The 25,714-nt window shown below is 44.7% G+C and overlaps 2 protein-coding genes across 2 annotated transcripts in view; both read left to right on the top strand.

The window, feature by feature from the left end:
• Positions 1 to 25,714, top strand: part of LOC142560730 (asparagine synthetase domain-containing protein 1) — a 49,607-nt gene that overhangs the window by 271 nt on the left and 23,622 nt on the right. Inside the window, exons 2-5 of the mRNA XM_075673026.1 lie at positions 15,842 to 16,042; positions 19,957 to 20,079; positions 21,505 to 21,621; positions 23,732 to 23,992. Of these exons, the coding sequence (XP_075529141.1) occupies positions 15,842 to 16,042; positions 19,957 to 20,079; positions 21,505 to 21,621; positions 23,732 to 23,992 (702 nt within the window). The remainder of the gene's footprint in view (positions 1 to 15,841; positions 16,043 to 19,956; positions 20,080 to 21,504; positions 21,622 to 23,731; positions 23,993 to 25,714) is intronic.
• On the top strand, positions 188 to 4,342 carry Scamp (secretory carrier membrane protein). The gene has a single exon (XM_075673028.1). It carries the CDS (start codon positions 759 to 761, stop codon positions 1,827 to 1,829), a length of 1,071 nt encoding a protein of 356 aa, XP_075529143.1. The 5' UTR covers positions 188 to 758; the 3' UTR covers positions 1,830 to 4,342.

The following is a 25,714-nucleotide window of genomic DNA, read 5'->3' as shown; positions in this document are numbered from 1 at the left end:
ACATCTTTGATCATACCACTCACACGCATTCAGCATTTTACATACGACTCGGTATAAACCTCGCGCGTTACCAAGCGATCGCTAGTCGTGAGCAGGTCGAAACAAGGCTGTGCGCCGCCGAAGTGGCCCTTCGTGCCTATTTCCCCCTGTATCTTGTGCACCAAGACATTGCCGGAATTTCCATTTTTCTATATTCCTCAGGCATCTATATGTTCTCGTTATTTTGTGCACCGCAAAAAATGTGCACATCTCTCATTCAGCGCAGTGGGTGCGAGCATTCATTGTAATGTGTGCGAGCTTTTGGAGACGATATGTCGTGCTTCGAAAAAGAAATATTCAGCAAAATAAGTTTTGTTGTCTAGTTGATACAGTGATGTGACTGCGTGTTGGTACAATGACATAAACGCCGTCGTTTTACGTTCATGAAGGAGAAATTCGTCTGCGAAGCGGCGGCCACCGACTCGCGCACGCGCATACGGGACATCCGGGGAACTGAGCGCTACTTCCGGCAGCGGGAGCGGCGGCGCTCGCGGCGTTTCCTGTCGCCCTTTCGACTGACTTCGAGAGTATCTCTCGTCGTCACTTCTTGGCGCAGTTGTTGCGAGGTTACGCGAGATGGTCTGGGTCGTGTTGGAACTCCCACCACCATTCGGCAAGTTGTCGGCTTAAAGCGGGGCGAACACAGAAGCAAAACAAACACCGGCTCGTCCACATCACGAGCGGTGCGACTAGCCTAGGCGCCCACCGCCAGCTCCACCATGTCGGGCCTGGACTCCAATCCGTTCGCGGACCCGCACGCCCCGAGCCCGTTCGCGGACCCGGCCGTCACGCAAGTGACAAGCCGCAGCCAGCAGGCGCAGTCGGGGTTAGGCCTAGAGGACTACAACCCGTTCGCGGAACCGGCGCAGCCGCGACCGCCGACCGCGAGTCCGCCCCAGTACAGCAGGCCTTCGACGGTTGCGACGCCAGCGGCGCCGGCGGCCGTCGTCCAGCCGGCCGTTATGCAGGCCGTCACGGAACCGCCTCCGGCCTACACGGCGGGCGGCGGCCAGTCGACCACGATCTCCACGGCCGAGCTCCAGAAGCGCCAGGAGGAGCTCGAGAAGAAGGCGGCCGAGCTGCAGGCCCGCGAGGAGGCCCTGCGCGGGGCGCAGTTCAACGCGCGCGCCAACAACTGGCCCCCGCTGCCCGACAAGTGCTGCGTGGCGCCCTGCTTCTACCAGGACATCGGCGTGGACATTCCTCTCGAGTTCCAGAAGATCGTGCGCACCGTCTACTACCTGTGGATCTTCTACGTGCTCGTGCTGGTGCTCAACTTCCTGGGCGGCCTGGCCATCCTCGTCAAGGAGGGCGGCGCCACGCACTTCGGCTTCTCCATCCTCTATCTGGTCCTCTTCGCGCCGCTCTCGTTCCTCTGCTGGTTCCGGCCGCTGTACAAGGCGTTCCGCTCCGACTCCTCCTTCAACTTCATGGTCTTCTTCTTCGTCTTCTTCGTCCAGCTCATCGTGTCGGTCATCTACGCCGTCGGCATCGGCACCACGGGCGCCTCGGGCTTCGTGGTCGCCATCGACGCGTTCAGCAAGTCCATCGCGCTCGGCATCTTCCTCACCATCGTGGCGACGGGCCACGCGGTGAACGCGGCCTGGTCGGGCATCATGCTGCTGCGCGTCCACCGCCTCTACCGCTCGACGGGCGCCTCGTTCGCCAAGGCGCAGCAGGAGTTCACCGCGGGCGTGCTGCGCAACGAGCACGTCCAGGGCGCCGCCGCTAACGTGGCTGCCGAGGCGGCGCGCACGGCCGTCCAGCAGAACCTCGGCAGCCGGTACTGATGGAGGAGTCGCTCGCCGCACCAGCGGGCTGCACTTCGGGGCTCCCTGCGCGATTTTACCTCCCCCCCCCTTTTTTTCCCCCTTCTGTGCGCGGTCGCTGCTGCCCGCAGGAGAAGGTTGCTGCCGCCTATCTTTTTACCGGACAGTCGAGGAGGCGGCGTCAGTAAAAACAAAGAGAGAAAGTTGTCCCTTTGTGTTGTTCAAGCCCCGTGTTGTCGCCGTCGTGCGTCCGTTTCCCGAAAATAAACATGCAGCGCTGTTTTGATTAGACACTTCTACTGTCCCACATGCTCTCTTCACCCCCTCCCTCCTCCCCCCCCCCCATATCACCTCTGGCCTGGAGCAGACTTCAAACGCCTGCATTCGACACACTTTTTTTGTTCTTTTCCCCTGCGGCCTGTGGTGGGAAAGATGGGCGCAAATGGGAAAGGTTTCGGTGCTTTTTATTCCCTCATGGTCTGGACGCACGGTTTTAGAAGTAGAGATGCTTGTCACACGAGGATGAAGATTGTTTTGCCTTTACCCTGCAAGGTGGCTGTGCAAGCCGCTTTGGTAGCAGAACCGCAATCAAGAGATAGGCGTGTGGAGTCTTCTTGCGTTTGGGTGGCGTGGTGTGTTCACTGGCCTCTTTGTGCAAAGCTGGAGATGTGACTGCACTTAGCTTGTTTTGTTTTGTTTTTTGAGCATGAGCGGGTAATGCTGGTGAAATAATCTTTCTCTGGCAACTTGAGGGTGTGTGCATAAGAAAAGGGCAGGTGTCGCAAGCATGTGCCGCTTGTTCGTTGTACAAGTCGGAGCTGTGTCTGGTTCAGTGTTGAAACAGTGGGTGCTGACTTTTGAGAGCGTGAAAGGGTGAGACTTGCTTTGGATGAGTAATACCAATTCACATCGCAGTTGCTTTATAATGCAACATGTCGTTGCAAGAGTTCTTGTGCTTGTTGCGCTGCGACAGCTGACTGCATTGCTCTCGTAACTACCGTGGTGAAGTTTTGAAGCTCGCGGATGAGCTCTGTCCAATCCCATTTGTTGAGTGTAAGCAGTGCTGAAACATACGAAATGAAGCTATGCACCTGGGACCCTATCTAGGCGGAAATTACATGCACACACTGGCACTGTTAGTTTCCTGGCATACCATTTGTTTGGGAAAGCCTGCCGAGACACATAATTGGTATTTTGACTGGAATGAATGCTTTGAGTTTATCCCAAGTATGGTGCGAAGCGAGTGTTCTGGTTCTTGTGGACACCCAAATTGAGAAGCGTGCTGTGAAAGGAAATGAAGTTGGTGGCTGCTGAAATAAAGTTACTAGTCTTTCTTGAAAAAAACGCTGACATGTAAAGTGGGCTGTGGGAAATGTTGGCCACCCTCCAAATACCCATCCTTGTCTGCAGAAGGACTCCTACACATTCTGGAGTTCCTTATCTTGAGAAAGATGAGTAATAAGTCTGTTGGCCTTTGGCGTTAAAACTTTTACTTCCTGTTCAGTTAGTCCTAGTTTCTGCTGCCAGGGACTGAATCGCCTGTGCATTTGTTTACTGCACCATCAAAAATAGATGCACTTTTAAGAGAACGCATTTGAAGTGTCTTGTCTCTGCTTTGTCTTAAGCAAACAGACAAGCCTGGAATGAGTGGGCTTGGGCAACAAACACAAAGTTCTTTGCCAGGCAAAGTTCTTGTTGGTACATTGCATGTGATAGTCATGTTGACAAGTGCTTATCACTTGCTTGTTCCGTTCTAAATGTCTGGAATTGTCTGCACGTTTTCGTATTGGGCGTGCTGTTGCATGTTTGATGCGTGTGTCTGAAAGTCAAGATTTATTTATGTATTGCTAACTGTGTGATCTCCGATTTTCTGTTCGTCTGGAAATTCGCCACCGCTTTGTTTCATATCAGTGGCTGGGAGAAGATTTGCGCGCATAGTGTCATCACAGGGGTGACTAAAGCGCGATTCCATGTGGTTGCTTCAGTTTTTGCCAGAGTGTACTTACTACTACTTGCAGGGCTTAGTGCGTGAATGTGTGTGTACTTGTGTTGAAACATTGGCCACTTGCAGATTTTTGAAAAGCAAGATGTTACACATTTATGCAGAGTGTCGCTCTCCTTAGATTATGACCGTGTCTTTTTTTTAATCGGCAAAAGCACAGCTTTCTTTGATTGCTAGCATGGCTTGATAAATATGCGCTCCTTTTTAAGCAGGGGGAGTTGTGGGTTGGCCCCACAATAGGGCGCTGTGAAAGGTTGGTGGTCGGACAGGCCCCCTCCTGCACTGCAATTTTGATTATACCTGTGTGTGTACATAGTTTGGGAAATTTGCGCATATGATCAAAAATGAAGCGTGGAAGGGTACAACAAGCAATCCTCTTAGCTTTGTCTTTTTCTTTTACATGCTGGACAGTGGCACATGTCTTGATAAGATACTTCCCTCAAGATGGTAGCTTGGTGGATATAAATATATATATATATATATATACTTCTTGCCACAATGTTCGTGTTCTAATAAAGCTCGAAAGAAGAAACATTTGTCTGTCAAGTTGCTGTGTAAGATGTGCACTTATTGTGCTATGTTAGGCCTGCTGCAGCAGCTGAAGTTCAGCAGTGCTTTGTACTTTGAAACAAATGCGTTCTTTTAGTGAGCTAGAAGAAACAGAATAGTCGTGTGTGTGGCACATTGGCTCAAGACACGGTGCATAAAAACAGGCCTTAAAAGTGACCCTAAACCACCTCCGAGCTCAAATTTTTTATACAGTGACTGCTGTGCACCAGTCTACAATGAGCTGCAATAATTCTTCTACATGGTGTCATAATGGCAACTGCAGGCATTTGACTAATTTCTGTGCAGTTGCCATGCTTTCTTGTTCATCCTTGCTACCCTCCTCGCAACCACTCTCTCCTCCTTGTCTCATACTCTCACAATAAGTCTGCATACTCGCGAGTTCACCGACTCCTCCTTGCTCCAGACTCATTTCGCTGGCTTCAGATGGGTGCATGTATGAATGAAGGCAAGTGGCTGATATTGAGTTGACGTGAATATGATGAAGAGATACATAGAGACAGATATGCCGTTAATATACGAGTGACAGTGGGATACGAGTGAATGGACATGGATGCTTTGAGTCGATGAGTCTGGATAAATGGAAGTTAATGTGACTATGAACACGAGTGAGTGTTCATGAGCACAAGTGAGTATCCAATTATTTTGCTGACCCACGACTCCTGCTAGCGTTGCAGTGCAATGAAACCTATGGGCGATGTCATGCAAAGTGAAAAAAGTCCTGAATTGTCTGCCTGTGATTGCCCTATGCACAACCGCAATTATATGAGAGCTTCATGGAAGGATCAATGGTGCACTATGGGTGAGGTCCTTTTGTGGTCCTTTGAAGACACACAGCCGGCTCTTGTCGCATTGGCGATCTTGCCCTCGTCAAATGACTATTCGGCAGCTTTTGCCTTGGTGATGTGTGCGCATGACCCTGATTCGAGGAGTCCGAATGGCGAGACTAGAAATGAAATAGACTTCATACTCTGCACTAACCCTGGCATCATACAAGATGTGGGCGTGCTCGGCAAGGTGCGCTGCAGTGACCATAGGATGGTAAGAACTCGAATTAGCCTAGACTTGAGGAGGGAACGGAAGAAACTGGTACATAAGAAGCCAATAAATGAGTTAGCGGTAAGAGGGAAAATAGAGGAATTCTGGATCAAGCTACAGAACAGGTATTCGGCTTTAACTCAGGAAGAGGACCTTAGTGTTGAAGTAATGAATGACAATCTTATTGTTGAAGTAATGAATGACAATCTTATGGGCATCATGAAGGAGTGTGCAATAGAAGTCGGCGGTAACTCTGTTAGACAGGATACCAGTAAGCTATCGCAGGAGACGAAAGATCTGATCAAGGAACTCCAATGTATGAAGCCTCTAACCCTACAGCTAGAATAGAACTGGCAGAACTTTCCAAGTTAATCAACAAGCATAAGACAGCTGACATAAGGAAGTATAATATGGATAGAATTGAACATGCTCTCAGGAACGGAGGAAGCCTAAAAGCAGTGAAGAAGAAACTAGGAATTAGCAAGAATCAGATGTATGCGTCAAGAGACAAAGCCGGCAATGTCATTACTAATATGGATAGGATAGTTGAAGTGGCTGAGGAGTTCTATAGAGATTTATAGAGTACCAGTGGTAACGGAGAAGATAATGGAAGAGGGAATAGTCTAGAGGAGTTCGAAATCCCACAAGTAATGCCGGAAGAAGTAAAGAAAGCCTTGGGAGCTATGCAAAGGGGGAAGGCAGCTGGGGAGGATCAGGTAATAGCAGATTTGTTGCAGTATGGTGGGCAGATTGTTCTAGAAAAACTGGCCACTCTGTATATGCAATGCCTCGTGACTTTGAGCGTACTGAAATCTTGGAAGAATGCTAACATAATTCTAACCCATAAGAAAGGGTATGCCAAAGACTTGAAAAATTATAGACCGATCAGCTTACTGTCCGTTGCCTACAAAGTATTTACCAAGGTAATCGCAAATAGAATCAGGAACACCTTAGACTTCTGTCAACCAAAGGACCAGGCAGGATTCCGTAAAGGCTACTCAACAATAGACCATATTCACACTATCAATCAGGTGATAGAGAAATGTGCGGAATATAATCAACCCTTATATATAGCTTTCATTGATTACAAGAAAGCGTTTGATTCAGTCGAAACCTCAGTAGTCATGGAAGCATTATGGAGTCGGGGTGTAGACGAGCTGTATGTAAAAATACTGAAAGATATCTATAGCGGCTCCACAGCCACCGTAGTCCTCCATAAAGAAAGCAACAAAATCCCAATAAAGAAAGGCGTCAGGCAGGGAGATACAATCTCTCAAATGCACACAGCAGTGTGCACTGGCTTAGGAAGACAATAAGGAAAATGACTAAAGTGAAGCAAAAAACAAGAAGAGTAGCTGTTTTTATTGATTGCTGCACTTGCAACACCACCTCGGCACGTTTATGTGGCCGTCGAGTCGGCAATCGCATAGTGTTAGTAGGTATACAGAGACACTAATTCAGCGAGCTTCATGGTGCCCCATGCCGGTGTTGCCAACCGTAGAGTAATTGCCCTATTTGTAGGTTGTTGTTTTTTATGACATTGGTTACATTCGATTTAGAAACGGTGCATGGCACCAGAAACGAAAAGGTGCAGGTTGTGCTGTGCCAGGCTGCACTCCCATCCACTCGTTGCAGAGTTCAACAGTGCGCTATGAATAGGTGCAGAAGGTCCACAGAAACTTCATTGAACTGAGTAGGCGTATTATGTTCATTGGCTTCTTTTTCAACCAGATACGGGGTTCTTTCAAAGTTTTACATTTATCCAATGAAAAGTAATATAATAGCTTTCAAAACACACCACAGTGTGTTTACTCAACTCAGTTCCTTGCTATTAAACTGACGAGATGCCACTACCAAGTCAGAATCCCTGCATTCAGGATGGACTCCAATTTCCTTAATGATAACAATGCACTGTTATGCCTGCCATCCTATACCAGCGACATCGCACATCCACCACTTTACTTTTTAATTATGAGTTGGAGTGCAGCATAGTTTATTCACATTGAGAACTCCTGAACACATTATTTATGAGGATTCAACGAATTCAGATTTCAACATGAACATATAACGGTATCATGTCAAGAAATAAGCTTTCATGCGATGCTGCTGTACTTCAAGGAAGGAGATACTTTTGTCAAACTGTTGCTCATGCAAGTGAGGCATATTTACAGCACTGGAAAACAAAGGCAGCTTAAAGATAACTTGACATATTGTGACAGACCAATCACAACGGACAGATGTGAATGTAAAGTGTGGGATGATTTGCAGAAGTGGTCATACACATAGCCAACACATCTGTCTGCAACGCATTACAGCCTTTGGATAGTTGACAAGGTGAGATTGTTTAAAAGATGGGTTGTGACAAAATATAGCCATAATAATGCTTGACGTCACGCGTCACTGTAACATCCTTAATCACATGCAGTGTACCTGTTATTTCTCTGTTATCAATAAACTTCAACTTCAATTGAGAAAATCGCTGCCTCGGTGGCAACACTTCCCAAGCTACTGTACTATCTGAACATGGCCTCCACTGACTTAGTGTCCCCGAGGTTTAAAGATGGCCTGAAGGGAAACTATTTACAAAGTTTTGGGACGATCTTGAAGATTCAGGCTGTAATGATGCATGCTTTGCTCTTAAGACCAAGACTTCCTGCACTCCCAGCAAACAGTGGCAGAAATGTGCTGGAATCGCTGTGCCTGATGCCCGCTGATTTAATTTTGAAAAAGATTGAGTGTATTCAATCTATTGATAATGGAAGAATTGCTCCAAAATTAATCTTGTTTCATTCGAGGTGGACTGAGTTTTCTCGTGCACTCAGTGGAATACAAGTGGCGGATCACAGACATACCATCATCATCACCAGTCTATCATGGGACTCTACTTGCGGAACAAAGGCCTCTCCCAGCAATCTCCGATTACGACCATCTTGCGACAGTTGATTCCTGGCCAGCAAATCTTCTGATCTCGTATCACACCACTTAATCATGCACTGGCCTTGAGTGTGTTTCACTTCCCTTGGCATCCATTCTGTTACCCATGAGTAACAGACCACATGTTATCTGTTCTGTGTATTGCATGACCTGCCCATCTACACTGCTTCCTCATAATCTCATCGAGGATGTTGGCTACTCTGTTTACTCTCAAATCCACGTTGCCCTCTTTGTATCTCTTAAGCCTTTCTGCTTGAATGATTCCTTTAGGAGTCGTAATGCTTTACAACAAGTATCCTACTTGGAGAAAAGCCAGCACCAAGACATCTTAGAAATCTGAGCGTCAGCAACGCTGATTACATTAGTTGTGAAATTAGTGCTGCAGTTAAGTGTAGTTCTCTCTGATATTTTGCAAATGACCATGCGTGTGTGATATCCCTGGACATTGCTCCCTAAGGCATATGCACAAAAATAGACTTCAAATATTTCGTGGCCATACTTCACACCATTATGATTGTGTATTTAGAAGTTTGAGAAATCATACACTGCCTGCAATGCCCTGATTTGTTGGCAATTAATGAGGAAAGCCTTTAATATGTTGCCAAAAACGGCATGGAAAATTTTTTCTCTATTTTTGCCTGTCTTTTTTTCATTCTGATGCACCCAGTACAAATTTCTCACTTTAGTGATAAAGTTTGGACCATAAAGGGCCTACGCTCTTGTCTCATAACCATCTTGCCCACCGTTGCTCATTGCACAGTCCTCAGTCCTTTGCTCTCTCTCAAGCTTCTTGGTAATCCACCAACCTTCAGCCTCACAATATAGTAGTATTAGAATACACCAACTGCATCCTTTTGTTGCTATAACAAATGCACAGTCACTCCAGCTGCACTCACAGTGTCAGCATCGATACATGATATCTTGGCCATATGCAGACCATTTAGTTATCAAAATAGAATGCAGAACTGGCATTCCGTATACACCACTCATGGCATTCCTCTGCCAAACACAACATGCCATGCTGAAACACTAGCACCGGCACGTGAATGCAGTATAAAAAATACATCATCTTGTATTATGGGCAATGCCTGATGAGATGCTGGCCACAGCATATCTGGAAACACAACCATAGGTGCAAGGAAAATGAATACATAAAGTTCCTTGTATCGTTGGAAAGTGAGACTGAAGGCTACTGGCCGAGTGCACTCCGACAATGTCCGTACGTCGCTGCACCCATACGCCTCATACTACTAACCAGGGGCGTCTGTGTCAGCAGGCGTTTGGTGTGTTGCAACACCACGTACCCGAGCACATGAGGGTTGGCCCCTACCACGTGTAGCCGTGCACGGCTTAGCCGTGTCTGGGGAAAGGGGGATCCTGGGGGTTGAGCTGATGCCGAGTGTTCGGACCTTTAAGGCCCTCCGGCAGAGGCAACACACCTCTTTGGCTTCTGCTTCACATAGATGGCATACCCGGACTGACCCACCCGGGGGAAATCGGCAGTTGCCTTTTCCTGCCTCTCTCTCTCCCTCTCACTTTCCTGTCTTTCCTGTCTTCACTTTCCTCATCTTTCCTGTCTTCCCTTCCAATTTTTCCAGGCAGCAAGGGTTAACCTTGTGTGAATAGCCAACCTACGTTATTTCATATTTGGTTATATTGGTAATGTACAGCTGGCGTTTGCAGGCCGTGTTTTGCAAGTTCTGCAGCGTCCCCTTGTAGGACGGTGGTCCCCTCCACGGTGGGTGGCTGGCGTTACTGCCGAAATTACACTCTCTTATGGCTACTTCCTTCCCCCCACTACCTGATCGCTCTCTGAAGAGGGGGCGCACCGATGATGGTCTTCTAGTATTTTGCCCGTCAAAAAGAAACTTTCCCTAGATTCCATGTAGTCCACTCCGAACAACCAGACAAACCCGTGCGAACAATCTCACCATTCCTCGAGTCTAAGTCTCTCACCCAAGTTTTTAATACAAGTTATAAAGCATCCAGGATGGCAAGCGGTGATCTCCTCTTGGAGCTCCGCAACCAGAAACAATATGAAAAGCTACCTAACCTAGTATCGTTTGGGGATGCCCAAGTAACTGTAACTCCTCGTTGTACTATGAAAACCACCCGTGGCGTAGTCTCAGATGATCTCTTGGAGCTGACTGAAGCTGAACTCCTGGAAGGCTTCAGTGAGCAGAACGTCATTAATGTTAAACGAATTAAGATGAGGCATGACGATAAAGAAATAAAAGACCAAACACCTGATACTTACATTTGGCACAAGTATTCTGCCTGAGTCCATCGAGGCCGGGTATATCAAGCTTCATGTTCGGCCATATGTTCCTAATCCCCTGCGATGTTTAAAGCACCAGCATTTCGGCCACAGTTCACAGAGCTGCCAAGGCCGCCAAACCTGCGCGAAATGCAGTGCTCATGAGCACACCTCTGAATCTTGTGAAAACTCTCTCCACTGTGTAAACTATGATGGGGAGCACGCCGCATACTCGCGGTCGTGCCCATCCTGAAAGAAAGAAAAGGAAATTGTTACAATCAAAGTCAAAGAAAACGTAAGTTTCAAGGAGGCACGTACGCGGATTTCATACCTGCCCAAGAACATCTTTGCTGATGTGACGTGTCAGGGGACAGCGACACAACGGCTTCCGGCGGCTGTCTGACCCTTAAGCAGCGAGTCGGCAGTTACGCCATCTGCCCCCGCGGTGGTTGCAGCTAGCGCTGCTCCGCCACCCCAGCAGAAGGGGCCATCCACCTCCGGGCAGGTGGCCTCAAAGGCCTCGGCCAACGTGCCGAGGCCTTCACGTCAAACAAAGCGCTTGGAAGTGTGCGGGTCCAACGCCTCGCAAGAAGCAATGGGCACAACCATCAGCAAGATGGCGCCACCAGCGCCTAAGGTGTGGCGAGGCTCTCTCGATCACTTCAGAAAAGACTAAACTCGCATCACAGCGCCTCCAAAGGGCCGGTGAACTTATCTTAATCTCTTAAACACACAGCACCCAACACATTTATCATAATGGAAACACAAATGCCACAGTGGAATGTACGAGGACTTCTACATAACCTGGACGACATTAGGTAACTATTGCACAAACATAATCCAAGGTTGCTGTGTGTTCAAGAGACACATCTGAAACCCACAGACAAACTTTCTACGTCTGTACATAATTTATCGTAAAGACTGCAACGAGGCTAACGCCTCCAGTGGTGTTGCAATAGTTGCGGACAAATCTGTAGCTTGTCAAACGATCGCCCTCCAGACGCCCCTTGAGGCAGTGTGATTTCGGGCAATCCTTCTTAACAAACTGGTGACTGTGTGTTCTATATACATACTGCCTAACTATCATCTGAGAAAAACCGATTTCTATAACCTAATTAATCAGCTTTCTGACCCCTACATACTCGTGGGAGATTTTAAGGCCCACAACACGATGTGGGGAGATTCGCGCTGCGACGCGAGAGGTCGATTGATTGAAAATTTTCTTCTGACCTCTAGCACCTGCCGGTTTAATAAGAAGGAGCCGGTGTATCACAGTGTCCGACATAACACATATTCAGCAATAGATCTAGCAATCGGTTCTTCTCTTCTGCCTCACCTAGAATGGTCCGTGATCAATAAATTGTATGGAAGTGACCACTTTGCTGTAATTTTAAACCTGATAACTCTGCATGAGAACCCTCCGCATATTCCTCAATGGAAATTAGCATCGGCGGATTGGGAGCATCTTAAAGAATCGTCTTATTAAACACGAGATTTTATAAATGATTTTACTATAGATGATGCTGTTGCATATTTTACCGCTTTTATTATTGATGCAGCCAAAAAGTTTATCCCGCAGATGAATGGTGGTTCACTTAGAAGACGTGTTCCCTTGTGGAACAAGGACTGTAGAGAGGCGCGAAAGATCACAGAACAAGCCATGGGATGTATTGCGCAGATCGCCTAATGCCGAAAACCTAATTCAATTTAAACAAATTAAATCACAGGGGAGGCGGACATGACATCAGGCAAAGAGAGAAAGTTGGGTGAGGTTCCTTTCTGGCATTAATTCATACACGCAGGAGGCAAACATGTGGAATGGCTTAAGAAAGCTAGAAGGGCAACAAATCCATGCGTTGCCTGTGGTGAACGACCAAGGGAATACCTTGCAAGACCAGGCAGACTCCCTTGGGGAACACTTTGAGCATGTGTCGAGCTCAATACACTGTTCTCAATCTTTCCTTAAATACAAAGAAATAGAAGAACTTAAGCCATTCGTACGTAAATGCAAACACGACAAAGCGTATAACTTGCCATTCAGTACTGCCGAGTTGAGAGCTGCCTTGATTTCATGCAAGAGCACTGCGCCGGGACCTGACCGTGTCATGTATAACATGATCAAAAACTTACACACTGACACACAAGTTGCACTACTAGCACTCTTCAACACTATTTGGGCGGCCGGATACCTTCCACACACATGGAAAGAAGCGACTGTGGTCCCTGTTTTGAAGCAGGGGAAAGACCCATCCATGGCGGAAAGTTATCACCCGATAGCTCTTACAAGCTGCTTGTGTAAGCTTTTTGAAAAAATGGTTAATCGCAGAATCATACATTTCCTTGAACTCAACAATATACTTGATCCCTATCAGTGTGGCTTCAGAGAAGGGCGGTCGACAACAGATCATCTTGTGCGCATTGAAGGATATATCCGCAATGCATTTGTACCTAAACAGTATTTCTTGTCAATATTCCTCGACATGGAGAAGGTGTATGACACAACCTAGCGTTACGGGATCTTAAGAGACTTGTCCGGAATGGGCATCTGTGGAAATATACTGAAAATAATTGAAAGCTCTTTGTTAAATCGTATCTTCCACGTGAAAATTGGCAACGTATTGTCGCGGCCTTTTACACAAGAAACAGGTGTACCCAAGGGAGGCGTGCTTAGTTGTACACTCTTTACCGTGAAGATGAACACACTTCATGCTTCATTACCGCCTGCCATTTTTTATTCCGTCTACGTGGACAACATTCAAATCGGCTTCAAATCCTGTAACCTCGCAGTATGCGAGAGACAGGTACACCAGGGCTTGAGCAAGGTGTCCAAGTGGGCAGACAAAAACGGATATAAAATCAGCCCCCACAAAAGTTCTTGTGTTCTTTTTACTAGAAAGATAGGCCTGGTTCCAGATCATTGTGTTCAACTGTGTGGACATCAAATACCTATCAACAAAGAACATAAATTTCTAGGTATTATACTTGAATATAGGTTGACTTTCATTCCACACATTAAATATGTTAAAGAAAAATGTCTAAGGACAATGAACTTACTTAAAGTTCTATCCCACACAACATGGGGTAGCGACAGGAAGTGCCTGATGAATGTTTATAAGAGTCTGATTCGATCACAATTGGACTATGGCGCCGTTGTATATAACTCTGCCGCTCCGAGCGCACTAAAGATTCTAGATCCTGTCCACCATCTAGGTATCCGCGTAGCGCTTTCAGGACAAGCCCTATTGAAAGCTTATACACGGAATCAAACGAATGGTCACTCCATCTGCAAAGAACTTACATCAGCCTCACATATTTCCTGAAAATACACTCCAATCATCAACATTCATGTTTTAACACTGTTAACGATATGACATGTGCTACACTTCTCTGTAATCATCCCTCTGTAAGACAGCCTTTCTCGCTGCGTGTGAGGGAGCTTAGTGATGAAATGCATGTCCCACTCCTCGAGCTTCGCTTAATGCATTCAACCAAGCTGTTACCACCTTGGGAGTGGCAGGTGGTAGAATGTGACATATCCTTTCTAGAAGTAACAAAACATGCACCAGAGATTGAAATCCAAATGCATTCACCAGAACTCCAGCACAAGCACTACTGCGCAAAGTTTTACACAGACGCTTCGAAGTCAAATGCCGGGGTGTCCTACGCAGCCGTCGGCCCATCCTTCTCAGAAACCGATGTACTGCATCCGGAAACATGTATCTTTACGGCCGAGGCCTACACATTACTGTCTGCTGTGAAGCATATAAGAAAATCAAAAATTCAAAAAGCAGCGATATATGCAGACTCCCTAAGCGTCGTGAAGGCCTTGATTTCACTCTATACACAAAAAAAAATCCAGTATTTAATGAACTCTATTCCGTCTTGTGTAAACCTAACCAGCGTATCATTATATGCTGAGTGCCTGGCCATAGGAGCATCAAGGGTAATGTTCTGGCGGACGAGATGGCCACATCAATCGCATTGAAAGCTGCTAACCCTGCCGCTGATTTGCCTGTCACAGATCTGAGGCCTTCCTTGTGGAAGAAACTGTGAAACCACTGGCAGTGCATGTGGGACGCAGAAACAAATAATAAGCTCCACGTGATAAAGCCACAGTTTGGATTCTGGCCCTCTGCAACAAAATCACGCCGAACAGATGTCCTATTCTATCGTCTCAGAATAGGACACACATTTGGCACCCATAACTTTCTACTCACCGGAAATGACCCTCCTACCTGTGTAGATGCAGGGAGAGGCTGATCGTCCTCCTGGAGGGTCGACAAGCCCAATCTGAGAGAAGGAGACGTTTTTCCTTAGCATACCGGCAGCACATTCCTCTTCATCCTGTAATGTTTCTCGGTCCAGAACCGCTTTTTAATACAAACACAGTCCTAGGTTTTCTCAGAGATATTGTCTTACATGTTATTAGTCCAATACATTCGCAGTGCTTCCTGTCTACAGAGGATGCCGCTGTGATAGTTGTACTGTATAGCACATGCCTCCAGGCCCTTGTGTTTCAAGAGCTCTGGTGAGGCAGTTGCGCTGTAGCTAATTTTTGCATCTTACATGTTCTGTATATCATATCATTCTTCCGCAGTGCAGTGTAAGGCTCATAGTACTCGTCATTAGTCATTGCCATAATCTTATTGCATGTAGATTTTGCGCACTTTACAGTGACTATATTTTAGGCCCCTTTACAGCCACGTCATATCAACTTCACAGAACTCATCATTCCACCGCGAAATCACTAACAGTCTTGGCGTTCTTTGGCCATACCTGGCCTTTGCGCCACTAAACAACACACATTCATTCATTATTAAACGATAGAGATAACCAATCACTGTCCCAGCAGCATATCTCAGCACATTTACTGGGAATTGACTTTGACATTCATCCTTTGATGCTCAATTCTATTCTGTTCATTTTTCTTTTTGTGTGGATTTATTCATTCACTGTTTATTTGGGCTATAAAACAAGAAAAAAATATGGAGATTTGTCTAGGTAGCTGATAAAAGGTATGAATGCCTTACAGTGTATCATACATACAACACTCAGTCAACAGAGGCAGTTTAATGTAACTATAACATGAGTTTGAACATGAGCATAAAGATAAAGAACTATTCACGACTTCAAAATACCACTCAAACCCTTTCGTTTTTTTCCCAGCCATTGCCACTTTCATTCGTTGGTGAAAAGAACAGTGACAGGAGCTTGTCTGTGGCTACTTTTCTCCAGAACACTGAGACAATTGCACTGCTAAAGCGACGGGGCCCAGAAGGATGCCAGCTGGAAGAGGTGAAAGCGGCCAGTGCGGTTCGGTTCACGCTCCTTGCAACGGTGTTGGGGCTCAGGGGCCGCCACCTGACACTGCAGCCCGTAAAGGATGAGCTGGGGAACCTGCTGGCATGGAACGGGGAGATCTTCGGGGGCCTCAAGGTAACGCCTTTCTTTTTTTCTTCGTGTGAGTTCACCCTTTGGCAAGCTAACATTAATAAGATAGCAGCAATGGGATCCATGAGGTCCCCTGACTGCAAAGCCTCCATCAATGTCATCAGTGCAATGTGGGTCTTCATCCAAGGTAACACTTGCATACCTGCCAGCTCTCCCAAATTTTCTGGAATGCTTTTGAATTTGGGCTTGTAACGATTTTGTTAATGCTGCATCAAGATTTATGAAAAATAAATTCCGTTCACAAAAAAGTTTCACTTGTTGGTCTCTGAATATCCATAAGCAGTCTTTTGCTGGTAAATGGGTGCTAGATGTGGCACTTGCTTCGAGCAAATTTGTACAGACGAGTTCCCAAAATAGGCAAAATTGGGAACATAAAAGTTGGGGAAAAGACATTATTATATAAAAACAATGTATTGCTTGTCATCCTTTGTTGTTCTAAGTTTGCTGCTGCTTGTACACAGCATCTAAAGGTAAGCCATCGTTAACAAAGTATGTATCCCAGAAAAGGCATGTGCTCAAGGCAAGCTAAAAAAAAGATAATAATAATGTGCGCTCTCCCTCCTCTCCTCTTGGTGCCGCGTCTGTGGGACATTTTACTAATTTTAACTCTTTCGTTACCACGAGAAATGTGCTCATTTTCAGTAATTTATGTTTTAAAATTTTATTTCAAGACCTATAGTAGTCGTAACGTATACTGCGACACCTAAAATTATAGCCTGACCACTTGTGTTTTGAATGGTTTTTAAGCAGGTAACAATTTCTCGGACAACTTTTGAAAATTCTTACATGAAACTTAAAAGAAGCACCTGAAGGAACATCAATGAAAGTAATCATTTGCTAGTTTTAGTACTGATAGTAAATACATCTAAAATAAACAAAATGAGATCCTGGTTCCTAGTTCCCAATTTCTGCAAGTCAGATCACACACACAAAAAAAAGTTATTATGAAGATTTGTTTGCATGAATACTAGCCATAGACCCATGCTATGCAGGAAAGTAGTAGCCTCGCAAATGTGAAAATGGGTAAGCTCTTGTCATAAAGAGAGCATTTATTTTTACTCATTGCAGCAGTCATCTAGCTCATCTTTTATTGCATTCTTCAGGCCCACCAAGCAATGCTTGTCAGGGAGCATGCAGAAGCCTCCTCATACTTGATTATTTCAATTCGATCAGCTCTTCTGGGCAAGAAAGATGGCCTAGTGGGCATTCAACTGGTGCTGGAGCTTCTGCATGCATTGTTAATGTCCTGTACAGTACTGTACAGTAATGTGGAATGTTGTGCTACATTGTACAGTAATGAATAAGGGCACTTGAACAGGTGGTCTTCAGAATGTAAGAGCTTAGAAAACTAGTCAAGTTTCGGTCGAAGGTCTAGTTTCGGTCAAACACCAGAGGCTAATCTCACTGATACCTCCAGTCGAAATTTCATTTTTCCAGACTACCCAGTCTCCCGAAAATTGTCAGATCTGACAAATAGCAAAAGTTCATTTGTCATTTCAGGGGGTGCATGAGGGTCCTAGTAAAAGAATTCCAACAGAAATGTATAACAATGCATAGAAAAACTGCCGATCGAATTGATCAATTTCTACACACGCAGTAATGGAAGACTGCGGTAAAGTTCACAGGTTGGCAGCTATGCACTTCATTCTGCATGCCACTTGCTACACACAGGCCTACTGTCCTCCATTTCAATCTTAGCTCCAATGGTGCATAAGCTATGCAAGTGGTGCAATCTTTGAAATCGATTACTTCACACATCCTGTAGTGAACTGGCTTTTGATCTATGGCATTTTACTGAATGTCTTCATATGTTAAAGCTAGAACATATGGAGCTAGTGTTATGAAATTGATTGTATCTCCAAACGAAATTTCTAAAACCTGACATTTTGGAGCCTCAACGGCTCCGTTTTACCGGTTGAACAACAGGTGGCAATGGGTAGGCTGGTGACCAGACCAAGAAAACAAGTTTACCAGCCCAGGTGACACCCTCGGCCTCTGTTATCAAGATCTTCTGTAAAGCTGCACTCCGCTGCCACCCGTCATTTAACGCACATGTTAAGGACAAGACAAAGGATGCAAGCATAGCATCATCTTGTCTTCATCCCTTACGAAGCAGCTCCCCATGTTGGATATTGTGGTTAAAGGAGAGGTTAGCAGGGGGCTTTTCGTTGATCGTCCGCTGCTAACCGACATTGCAAGGCATTTTGCAAATGCACACTCTCCACAGGACACTAAAAAGAAAACTCAAGTTTAGTGGTATTAATAAATTATACTCCTGCAATACAGAAAAATGCATTCCTACCATTGCTAAGCCTCCGCTAAGCAATCTGGAAAAGGTGAAAAAAATCAGATTGGCTGCAATGTTGTCTGTAGCTCCTGTCCCAGCTCGCTCTGACGTTATGTATTTTGACAGCGCCTGTTCGGGGCCCAGTTAGCATTTTACTGCAAAGTGGAGCCACATTGTATCGTAAAAATGCAAAAGTTGTAAGTCATCAAAGAAGTCGGGGTTGGCTGCTGTTGAGATCACATGCTGTGCATGCATGCGTGTGTGTGCACGCGTGCGTGCGTGCGTGCGTGTGTGTGTGTGTGTGAAATGATTTGCTGCTATAACTTGTTCAGTGATGTCATGTTTTTGCCATTGCTTTAGTTAAGGTTCCCAGTAACCCCTAAGAAATTAGATTTATTAGCAGTGTGTGTCAAAAAGATGGAACTTGGCAAATTTCCAGAACTTCTGCTGCGCCATGACGATCTATATTTATGAGAAAATAGTGAAGACGCAAAGGTTTTGTCACAACATTTAGTAAATTGAATTCTGACTCCGTTTTCGTTTCTAGCAATCAACCTCTTACCATACAATTAATGAAAATTATGTTTTGAACGAATATTTTATCAGTCTATGCAGATTTGGCATTTCTCTTTAGTGTCCATTTAACCCTGTTTTGAGAGAAATCACTTTTGCACGCGTTACTTAAATTTCATCCAGGTTGAATTACGACTTTAAGGTAGAAGCACCTGCTTGCCATACAAACTTGGTTGGCAACCTAGGAGAAATGTTAGGATATTGCTCCCATCCTGGACTGTAACAATTTCAGATCTGTTGTTCATAATGCTTTTTCTTAAATTAAGTGCATGTGCATTATTATTTTTCGTAATATTTTTATCACTCCGCTCTGAAATGCATTTAGGCTTAGAGTACAGTCAGAACTTGTTATAACATAGTCACATCTAACAGGAAAATATCTTGATTATTTCCAGTATTTGTTAAAAGCATACGAGCTGATATTGATGAAAAAAAATCTTTAAATTTTCTATTTACTTTATTATATCCGATAATTTGTTATGTCTGTGTATATATAGGTTAATCTATATTTACAATAAGGAAATAAATTATGTGTACAGATGGATTGAACTTGGTGCAGGAAGTCCTTTCAACATGTTATGGTGGAAAACAAAATGAACCTTGTGCCCACTGGTGCCTTAAGCATTGGGACTAGCTATGGCTGCTTCACCTAAGGGCTTGTTTAGTATTGTATACATTCTTTTGCTTTCCTTTTTCTTTTTTTTTACAGAAGTTTTTTTTTTTTCTAGTACCTCAAAGGCCCCTTGTGAGTGGCCTCACAACAGGCATTGGCTGTATTCATACATGAGTTCTTCAACGATGCGTTTAATGTGGGCTGGGTTTGATTGAAGCACAGCATTTGTGGAAGGGGTTATTGCAGTTCTTTGATGTCTGGATAAAGAACGAGAAAGCGTGGGAAACCGCACCGCCTCGGGATGGGCATTCAGTCTTGTTGTATTGACTTCTGATGCACTTTTGAGCTGTGTTCTACCGCAGTGTAGAAGCAGTAGCCACCAGCAAGAGTCGAGGCACTCATCTTTTGGTTCTGTCGACTTCGCAGGTTTCGGACAAGGAGTGCGACACCAACTTTCTGCTTCACCAGCTATCGCACTGTGCCTGCGAATCTGAGCTGCTGAACACCGTGTCACGTATCGAAGGACCATGGGCATTTGTCTACTTCAAGGTACAAACGCTCATTATTGCTTTATCAATGTGAACCATTTTTTGTCTCATTCGAAGCACTTTGCGACAGATAGGAGGTAGGTAGGTAGGTTCCTGTCACACATCATTTAGTGCCTCTTCAATAAAGAAATGATTAAGCCATTAAGAATGCCCAAGAAAAATTTATCAGTCAAATTTCATTTATTTTTGGTAGCCAATAGCCTTTTCACATTGTAACTGTGTTATGAGAGTTTCATGGATTATGTTGTAGTCTTTGAAATGGTATGACAGTGTACTTTGCTAAGCACTTTAGGCCGTTATGCGAGATAAGCTCAATGCAGTTTCTCAAAGGTATATATTATGTCTTCGAGCCTAAAACGAAAAATACTTGCCACAAAGAGTCACACCAAACGTCTTGCTTCCCACTTAGCTTTGTGAGGCCAGAATTAGCATTTTAGTGGCAATTATTCTGCTTAAGAGGTGTGCTTTTACTGTTCATGTGTTTATGGCATATCACTAAGACAGGTAGTGGTGAAGGGTTTCATTGTCGCTTTATGAGGTACAAGCAATGCTGATATTACAATTGATACAGATGATGACATTATGTTTCACAGTGGATGCAAGCATGCAAGAATTCAGCATTTCGTTCAGTGGTGGTTGAAAACTCGTGGTCTATCCTGTGATGACAATCGATTTCTTGCATTACAGTCCTGTTTGCATAGGAAGCGGCTTGTAAAACCAGAAAAGATGCAATACGATAGACTGGTGGCGACACCACCTTGAACTTCCTGCATCAGCTCATCCTGACATCATCTGCACGACGCTAGCTAGTTTTCTATCGATAAAAATGTACTACATTGTATTCTAAAAGATCCAAAGAATGAGCTCTGCAAGTTTCAAGAACCTCTTCTGAGTTACTACCTCTTATAAATGCGAAAAAAAGCACTTTGAAATCTGTGACGTCACCCAGACGTCACAGATTTGAGTGTGACGTCGCGTCTGTGTCGAGACGTCACACAGACATCTCGACATTGTTGCTTCATTCAAAATATGAAACATTGACCTTCATTTTCTCTTATATAAATCGACCAATTGCTGGGAAGTTATTGAAAACAGCTCTTAAAAATTCTTTGTTAGTCTAAACTGACTTGGTAGTTCTCTTTAATGTCCCTTTAACTGATACAGCTAGCCAGTAAGTAGCATACCTCAGCATGTCTGTTGGGAAGCTATTGGTTGACTTTGACAACCATCCTTCAGTAGTTTCGGCCCCCATTTTATGTTATTTTGTTTTATTTTCTTTTTCTTTTTGGCCAAGTGCTAGGTTGGACACAACCAAGTGTAGGCATTCTTGGCTGAGCCCGTTGCTTGGTTGAGTACAGGGAGCACAGATGTGACACAGGTTTGTTTCACGCCCCCCCCCCCTTTTTTTTTCTTGCATTTTATACAGAGGAACGAGCAGCAGCTTTGGTTTGGGCGTGATGTCTTTGGACGTCGAAGCCTGCTGTATCAAGTCAAGGGCACCAGTCTCACGCTTGCATCGGTGGTGGCTCCAAAACCAAATGAGGTATGGCTGCCTAAACATCATTTGAAATCAGTTTCTTTATTATCTTCTTTTTTGCTATGCAACGTGGAACATCCGTTGCAATATTGAATAGCTGGAACAAAGGTTGGCGACGTGGACGTGTGGAGGGACAAGAAAGGAGCGCTTCACCTTTCCTCAAATCTATTTATCCTTACACGGAAGCTTTAGTTCAGCCGCAACTCTGACGTCGCCTATTCAATTGCATCTAAAACACAGAAATGTTTTTTCTGAGATAACCCCTGGTCCAATTTTAAGGAAATTGTGGTGCATTGGAAAAAATAGTTAAATTCTAGTGACTGTTGAAAGCAAAATTTTGATTTATGACCTTGTTTATATGACAAAGGTTGCAGAAATTGGTCAAGTTAGAAAAACAAAATAGAAGCATGAAGTTTACAAATTCCAAACTCTGCACCAAAAATAAATATTGCAGCTTTGTGAATTGCATCAGTCAGAACATCCAGAGCGGACAGATTTAATATACATGTACACATTAATTTATATTGTACATTACGTAAATTTGTTACAATTTTTACGGAGCTTTTGCAAAAGTTTTATTCACATCTTAGTGGTATATTTGAAAGTGATGTATAACACACCAGCATTGTCTGCTTTGGATTTACTATTAAGTTCACTTTACAGAATTTCAATATCTTTTTTCATTGCCGAGTTACAAAGTGGCAAAGTTCATAGTTTCATTTCCTGAGAATTTGCTATTTTCAACAATTTTTACTAAAAAATTAACAGCTTAAACAAAAAAATTCCACTTCAAACTGTCACTAGGTATTAACTTTCTCCTTTAAGTGCAAAAAGCTTCATTAAATTTCGTACAGTGGTTACCGAGAAAAACAATTTCTGCTTTTCCATGTACTTAGATAGGAGCCCCAGAGCTACAGCTTCCTCTTAACTTTTATCTCTTGTCACTTTGCGCATACTTATAAGAATTTCTCTGAACTCTTATTTTTCCATCTCACCTTTGGTGAACATTTGAGCCACCCAGATTGGCCAATGGTGAACTATACAGAGTTACAGAGGCTCCCTGAATCCCGAATGCTTGGGTTATGCTCATCTGCCAGAAGACGACGTAATGCTGCTTGCTGGATCCCAGTGGTGGAAGTTGTCACATGTAGATGGCAGAAATAAGCTGTCCTTGAATTTTTAGTGGAATCCATGCCTAAAAGGCAAAACAAGGGCAATCCACCATTCAGTGACGTGAAATGAGCCATAAAAAACCTGAACCCACTCTGAATTGAACATCAGAACACAAAATTGTCACCGTGGAGCAAAAATATAACAATAAAATGCACTTTAGATGTGTTAGTGCAATTCACCTTGACATTCAGAAAGCTGCAACAGATGATGGATTACATATTGAGAAGAAACAACAGCTTCATTGATGAAAAGATTTTCACATTTGTGAAATCAGTTGCCACAATTGTCACAATTGTATTCACAATTTTATTGCCACTAGCTTGGAATAAAAGCATCCTGACCATCATTTTTTCTTGAAGCAATAGCCGAAGGGAATGCACTACCACATAATCTCGCAAACCTGCCTAAGCGTGAACACGTTTGTCTCTTATGCATGGGCACCTAATGACACCACAGATCTTTCTCTTGCTTAACATGATAGTATCACTAAATGTCTTGCTTTCTTTTCATCGTTCAGTGCATCGCGCCTCTCTTCTTTCAATGGGGGCATTTGTCGAGAACCTTACTTGTCAATATCTTCTTAAGGTTTTCTTTTTCTTTCCCCACATTTTTGCCTATTTAGACTTGTTGCCAACATTTGTCTGTGTCGGGCCATACAGATGCACTCTCTCACATGCAGACGTGCACATGCACGAATTCTGGCATGGCTAGTCTCACTGTTTCGCGTGTAGCCACTCAGGCACCCTCTGATTGATTGGTTAATTGATTGATTAATTGATTGAAGTCAAGCTTGAGTTTGAGAGAATTCACTGCAGTGACCTAATATGGAGCAATGCGTTTGAAGACACTTACTGTAGACTGATATACAGATGCCAGCTTGCCCCGGAACAAGTTCATCCAGGTTGCGAGATGTGTAACAAGGGCACCCAAACCCCCTTTGCAGAGCTGGACCGAGCTGCCAGCGATCGGCATCTACTGCCTGGACTTGAAGCAGAGCGTGGCCCAGGGACGCCTGGCCGTGCGCCTGTTCCCGTGGCACCGGCTGCCCGCGGGCGACCTGTTCGAGCCTGATGGCTGGCAGCCCGGCCCCCTCGGCGAGACCCTGCTGTGCCCCATCGAGCCCTGGCTCAGCAGCTCTCTGAACAGGGAGCTTGGAAATGGACCGCCACCCATGCCGACCCTGGGACGGGCCTTCTTCAGGAAGGCATGTTTGCTTGCTTCGTATGTGTCTGTTGCAAGATGGCTAGTTGGAATAGTCAGCCAATTTTCATCGTAGATGTCACGTATACATTGTTTTACATTTTGCCAGGGTCTGTCTTTTTTTTACCAGATTATCACAAGGCACAAGGCGTGCCTACCATATTGAAAATTTCTTGAATGTTTTGGCTATGGTTCCATGGCAAAAGAGTCTTGTCTAAATAGATTGCGTGCACGACAACACTATTGTGCAGTAAAAGCTCGTTACTAAGAACAGCACATTAACAAACTTTTCAGATTAACCAACTTTTCAGAAACCCCCAGCTGACTTGATATAGTTTCGGTGTAAAGGTATTTCAGTACTACGAACTTCAGAATACTGAACTTTTCAGAATAACGATCGTTATTCGGTTAACTTGTCATGTTCAGAACACCTCCGTACTATGAGCTAATATTTCAAAATCTGGGATTCTTAGGTTTCTGTGTATCCTTCATGGCAGCCGGAACAATAGGCTAGTAGACAACAGGGCACAGAAAGTGGACACCGCAGCACATGGGTTCGGAAAACCTGAGATGGTGCCAGAGGAATAAAAACGCGGGCGACAGCGGGCAAAAACTTTTTTGTTTAATCTATTACAGAGGTGACGATGCATCAGGTTTTGTGAGCTTACGCTCTGGCCAGAAAAGTGTCGCTTAGCAATGGAGACGTGTCTCTTTCTTCTTTCGCACTTATTTTTGCAGCCGTACTAGCTACGCGTGTGGAGAAATGTAGCCTCCGCACTCGCAGGGATGCCACACGGTCGTGCTTTGCACTTTCCAGATGGTGTAGTTTACGCATGCTTGCGCTTTGGCATAGTGTCTGCCTCGAGCGGGACAGATGTGTTGTCTACGGCAAGGAACGTGAAAAACAAAAAAACCGCAATAAACATTGTGCTTTGGGGGCGACGTGGAACTACCTTTTTGTCAGTAGTTTTCTTGGCATCAGCATCTGCCTTGCACACATCACTCTTATTATATGGTACTTCGGTGGTGTATAGTGGCGGAATCGATGAAAAATAGCAACAGCGGTGTTTTCGTGGATCGCTCACGTGTTGACGACTTATGAGGGTTGATGGGCGGAATGGGCAGTTTTGGGGCTTTCACTGTAACAACCCTTCAGAATAATGAACAATTTACCGCGGTCCTCTGAAGCTCGTTGTATCGAGATTTCGCTGTACAGTCTTTGTCAAAAGTGTACAGGTTATTTTGCACTTTCACCACATGTGTTGCTCCACTGTGTGGTGTGGTTTCCGTCGTGCTCCTGACACTCCAGGCATGTGGATGGTGAGTACGAGGGTTCTTCTTTTCATTCCTCAGCATGTTGGAACTTATGGCACACGACAGGAACTCCCTTAAAGACCTGTACAGTTGCTGCAAGCATAACCCGTATACTCTTGGCAAAGAGCGTATGTTCTCGAGTGTACACATGAACCAGCAATTGCTCTGGAATGTACAGCAATATACACATATAAAGAGTGGACGAATTCGACCCATGAGTTAGATGCAGTGACTGCACTCGCTGCTGTCAATGCAATCTAAGTGTAGCTTGTCCTTCCGGGCACAAGTTTGCCCACTGGAGAGTTAGATTCTCAACTCAAACTCTTGCCAATGTTTTAGTCTTCCATGGTAAAATCAGGGTACTGTGTGGAAACAGGGATGAAGAAGAACGCCCAAATGTCAAGCTGGTTGT

The sequence above is a fragment of the Dermacentor variabilis genome, chromosome 10 (assembly GCF_050947875.1).
Source record: "Dermacentor variabilis isolate Ectoservices chromosome 10, ASM5094787v1, whole genome shotgun sequence".
NCBI classification, from domain to species: domain Eukaryota; kingdom Metazoa; phylum Arthropoda; class Arachnida; order Ixodida; family Ixodidae; genus Dermacentor; species Dermacentor variabilis.
Note: the sequence above shows the minus strand (reverse complement) of the source record. Positions and strands in the feature narration are given on the sequence as shown.